This window comes from Adiantum capillus-veneris, chromosome 29, assembly GCF_014529385.1.
Source record: "Adiantum capillus-veneris isolate H3 chromosome 29, ASM1452938v2, whole genome shotgun sequence".
NCBI classification, from domain to species: Eukaryota; Viridiplantae; Streptophyta; class Polypodiopsida; order Polypodiales; family Pteridaceae; genus Adiantum; species Adiantum capillus-veneris.
In genome coordinates, this window is record NC_140959.1 from 75,294,166 (window position 1) to 75,299,690 (window position 5,525).

A 5,525-nucleotide genomic window follows, 5' to 3' on the forward strand; every position below is an offset into this window, starting at 1 on the left:
TTCGGAATTGATTGTTGCAATTCCTGCCATTATCAATATGTTTCAGGATGCCATCCTATGTGAACACCACGATCGGAGGTAGGAAAAAGCGCCTTAGTTGTTGTCGTGCTTGTCTGAACCAGGCCTTAGAAGGCCATATTATGTGGAAGCACTCTTAGACTCTAAAGCTCTCCTTCTCCTTGCAACTTGTAAGGTAGGATTCATATGCAAGCAGCGGCATCGTTCAACTAGCGTCATCTTTCTTTGTCTCGTAGCACAAATGAAGCCTGTGTAATCCCAACTCTACCATTTTTGGCAAAGTTGGGCTAACTGTGCCACTCTCTCTCTCCTCGATTTTGCCTTCTCTCTCTTGCCTGTCTCGCAACTTTCATCGCAGTTATGAGCAGCAACCAAAATCAATGTCATCACTAAAAATGCTACTACAGTAGCAAGCGAATGCACTCTTATGCATCTTGCTTGAAGAGTTGACAAGAAAACAACAAGTGAAAGGGTCATGAAGGCTTTCAAAAACAATAAAAAAGTGATAAAATTGTTAGGTTGAATTAGACTGGTATTAGTGTTTGGGGAAGGATTGCCTTAGCTTAGTCTTAAGCCGATTGAAAATCGAGACTAGCTAACTGCAAACCATGGTAAACAGAAGAAAAACCGATGAAATATGTGAGAAGTCGTCCAAAATTTTTGCAAATCTCAAAATTTCTTCTAGCATTTCTGATTTTCTTCTTTGTGAGGAAGAAACTCGATCAGCAGCCGTTTAATAAAAGAGACTTTCTTGAACGTTAACACCGACTGGATTCAAGCTATAAAATGCAAGAAATATGTAAAGCCATGTGAAGTTGTGAAATGAAAGGTGAAATAAAAACAATTAATTAATATATATGTATGTGTATAGAATTTATTAGAATTATGCAAAGTGAAGCTTCACTTTAGCATTCTAAAACAATAGAATGCAAAAAAAGTGTGTGTGTGTGTGTGTAAAATTTACTAAAATTTATGCTCCACTTAAGCATTTTAAAACAAGGTGAGGACTCACGATGGCCTGTTGAAGGTAAGGGGGGAGGAAAAATTTATCTAAAGTAGGTCTTAATCAGTGTTGCAGTTGTATTGTTTTAATATAAAATTATATTGTTCATATACATGTGAAATAAAAATATCCATTTAATATTATAAAATTTAAATAACATTTAAGGTAAGTTTCAATCAAGCCAACTTTTTATTTTCTTCTAGTCGGTATCTACTACTTGCAAATAGCTTATATATGATGAAGGGGCCCCAATAATAAGGTAAATGGTGCACATTACACATCAATATTTATTTGAAACAAAATAAAACAAAAAGGAAGTAAAATAAAAAGACACATTAAAAATCAAAACACAATAATATTTTAATGCTTTCAAATATAGAAAATAATCAAACAATTTAGTGAAGTGAATTTTTTTCTCAAATTGTCAAATGAGAGAATGGTTTATCAATACCTCACTGTTTGAGAAAGGTGTGTCTGAGCTTAGGCTTAAGCCAATTGAAAATCGAGATTAGCCGGTTGCAAAGAAGAAAAAACCCGATAAAATATACTAGAAAATAGTTTGCATATTTTGCAAATTTAAAAATTTCTACTAGTATTTTTATTTTATATTTGTATAAGGAGGAAACTTGCCTCTCAGACAAAAATACTTTCTCGAAGACTGCATCATAAGATCAAACTCATGTGAATATTTTGTTTAATGTTTTGATCTCTATAAGTCATTTTGAAGCATGCAGACAAAGTAAATGCAGACAAAGTAAATGCTCCTTTGCAGCATAGCTTTCTATTCCAAAGTATTAGCTTTCTATTCTCAAGACTTTTGAATCCCTTAGGGACACTTCTCTCTCAAAGAAGGTGATTTAACGAAACAAAAGGGACAACAAAGTTATTTTACAAAGACCCTTGGCATGTGGCACTCATCCAGCCAAAGAATCCAACGGCCTCAGTGTTGCAACAACCTTGCACAATGAACCCTATGGCCTTCCACACACCAATAATAGAATTCAAGAAAAGTCGGTATCATGGCTAGATTTTAATGATATAAAGAGAGAAATCTATTGAGGATGCCTTCAATAAACAGGTGCACGTGATAGCAGGGTGTGAAAACTAGTTTGAGACAGGGGCTGGCAGGCAAAGGCGAGAGCGAGGCATCACAATTCACAGGAGTTTTCTAAGTCGTTGGAGCAAGCCTCGTGAGCATAGACGTGCAATTTTCAAAGTCGTTGGAGTAAGCCTCGAAGTCACTGGAGCAAACCTTGTGCATGCTTTTTTTAATATGGCGAGGTGCAGTTCATTAACATCCGTTATTGCATGGCCTGTTAACACAACTCTTCTTGAAATGCTTGACGCACACACCCGAGTTCAATCCCTATGGTGACTTTTATATGAGATCTTGTTACTCATGAACTAAAGGTTGAAAAGAAAAGTAAAGCCATGTCAAGACTTGAAATGAAAGGTAAATCTCTATCATGTCACGATGTGAAACGAAAGAGTCTCACTCGCCTTAACACAACAGTGAGCACTAAGGGTTTTTTTTTAAGAAAGCCAAAAAGTAAGGCCTTAACACAACTCTAAGGGTTTTTTTAAAGAAAGCCAAAAAGTAAGGCCTGAAGTACCTGCAATGAGTCCTTCGCAAGCAAGTTGAGTGTTAAAAAAATATAAAGGATAACCAAGGGTCAAGTAGCTGAGCTAAGGCAAAACTGCATGTTGTGCAAGTTGACCCATTCGTATGCGTCGTCCTAGTCACCGAAGTCTATATACTGTGTGGGTGCTACTGCCATCTTGCTCACTGCCTAGCCTGCCCTATTTACCAGCTGCGGCTGCTTCACTCCGCCATGGCTTTGCTGCGCAAGATGGGCAAGACCTTGAAGATCGATGAGAAAGTCGAGGGTGTCCTTCGTGTCGCTGCCGCCACCGCCGTTGACGTCGTGGGAGATGTCATTGACCATATTCACCAGAAATACACAGACAGTAAGCTATGGGCATGGAACCTTAGTAGGCATTGATCTGATGGGAGCTTAGTAAGCTTTGATGTAATGGGATATGGCTGTTGGTTAATGCAGGTCATGAGTGCTTGGTCGATATTGGGGCCGCGAGCAGCAGCAGCGATTCTGACCGCGACAACGACGAAGTTAAAGTGGAGGGGGTTGACATTGAAGGCCATCACAAGGAACTGGCAGACATTGAGCCCTTCCTGAAAATGGCGATGTATGCGTATAAGGACAAGGACATGGACAAGAAGTTCCCGTTTGTGACAAAGAGCAAGCTAGTGAAGGACTTGCGGCATCCCACCCTTCTGGTCCCGGAGAGAGACATCACAACAGACACTGAGGTTCATGTGTGTGTGCTAGAGGATGGGTCCCTGGCCTTCGCATTCCGCGGCACCGAGTGCAGAATTCAAGACTTGCAGTCCCTGTTGGGGGATGTCATGACAGACTTGCTCAAGGCTCAAGTCCCTGTGGAGCTTTACAACGCTTGTGATGATGTCGCCTACCGTGTTGCCCCATCCATTAGGGCTCATCAAGGCTTCCAGATTGCATTCAGAGATGTCACAAAGACTGCCAGGTAAATAAAATACTATATATTCTTCTTATGTTGTAGGTGCCTTAGCTTGCTCCAAGAATTTACCCCACCACCACCACCACCACCTCTCTCTTTGTAGTAACACAAGAAGTTTTGGACAAATTCTCACAACAATGACTTGCCTCAACGTCATGAGCTTCTGTGAGGGAGGCACCGCATACCTAGCTAGGTATGATTGGGGACAGGGGACGAGGGCCGGTGGTCCCCTGCTCCCAATCCTACCTAGCTAGGTATGCGGTGCCTCTCGAGCAGAAGCTCATGACGTTATGCATTGTATGGAAAACACTGAAAAAGACTCTGTTTTCCTACATGAGAAAATTTCTAAATCTTCTTATGTAACTGTCTTACCACCACCACCTCTCTCTTTGTAGGCCTGATGAGAATTTACGCCTGGTAGCCGAAGGACTGGGAGCGCAAACGCCTCTTGTGAGACGTGTGATATGCATCGGTCACAGCCTGGGTGGCGCATTGGCTACATTGTGTGCACAATGGTGCCGATATGTGGCATATCCAAAGGCAGAGATATGGTGTGTGACAATCGGCTCGCCCCGTGTGGGAAACAGAGCATTTGCCAAAGATTTCAACAACAATGTGGTGACCAAGGGAAAAAGCTATCGGGTGGTGAACAAAGGAGATTTGGTTCCAGGAGTCCCGATCTTCGACGGGATCTGCAAGGTGTTCACCAGGTACAAGCATGTAGATGGGTGCATATATCTGATTGAGGACCCCACAAGAGAAGGCACCATAACTCTCAAGAGCGGAGGGCGCTGCCGAAGTCTTCACATCCCTAGCTTCAATGATCATCATTGTAAATCCTACAGACAATCAGTGAAGAAAGCTCTAGCTGCCTTCTCGCATCATCGCCCCCACATGATATCCCTTCCACCGTTTCGTCACTAGGAGCATATTAAATAGTGATTTCTAGTTTGGCTTAGCCGCAATTGGGCCCTCCTTAAAGATAATGTAGAAAGAGGATTTCCTGTGCAAAGGAAGCACTCCTAGCTCCCCTTTGGTTTAGCTAGCATGAACAATACCCACTCTCACTTGTGTTGCCACCCACAGATCCATGTATAACATGGTTGCCTTGGTTTTTAGTGTTTTTTTCTCTCTTTTAAGACCAATGAATCCTTAACTGGTTCATTCATTGTCAACTCTGTAAAATGCAGTATTTGTTTTACAAGGATAATTCGATTAAGGATACATTATTTGAAGACTCGAGCTCAGGGATTCATTTAATGTTCTCATATGGTAACATATGAGTGTAAGGGATAAGGTTTATAACAAGGGGGAGAAAGGTACATTTTACAAAGAATGGTCCCATATATAGGGGTAAATATGGGACATTCAATGCGCGCAAGTGTCATCTTCTAACTAAATGGGGTGCTAAAAATTGAAAGTGGATTAACCCCAAGTGTTACATAAACAGATCTTGCCCATTTGTTTAATGAGAAGGATGCATTTGTGAGTTGTGATAAGATTGTAACATTGTCACTATTGTCCTCTACTCCGATCCTCCATAAAGGAAAATATGTATTTGTCAAGAGCACCATCACTGAGCTATGATTGAAGCACACAACAGGGACATTGGATACCCTCACTTCAAAGAAAATAGATGCTCAAAGAAGAGACTAACATAGTTGTGCACCTATAATTTGGCACACTGTATGAAAGTGATGAGTCCATTGCATAGAGAGTCTTCATTTCTTGCCCTTGAAGAAGAGGTAAAAGAGAAATTTTAACGTCGAAAGAAAAACTCCAAGAGAGGTGACAAATCTATCGAACAAGTCTTGAACTCAAGACCCATTCCTCAAGAGAGAACAGGGCTAACCAATCTACCACACTTAAAAATCAACAAGGAGTACACCCTTTCTTTTAATCTCCTACAAAGATTGTTCCTTTTAGTCTATATTATGAGACTAGTCAT

General features: G+C 40.9%; 1 protein-coding gene across 1 annotated transcript; it reads left to right on the forward strand.

Moving 5' to 3' along the window:
* The first annotated feature begins 2,721 nt into the window (after positions 1–2,721).
* Positions 2,722–4,812, forward strand: LOC147419423 (uncharacterized). The gene is made up of 3 exons (XM_086505604.1): positions 2,722–2,989; positions 3,082–3,583; positions 3,973–4,812. The coding sequence occupies exons 1-3, from the start codon at positions 2,854–2,856 to the stop codon at positions 4,499–4,501; spliced, it is 1,167 nt and encodes a 388-aa protein (XP_086361730.1). The 5' UTR covers positions 2,722–2,853; the 3' UTR covers positions 4,502–4,812.
* The last annotated feature ends 713 nt before the right edge of the window (positions 4,813–5,525 follow it).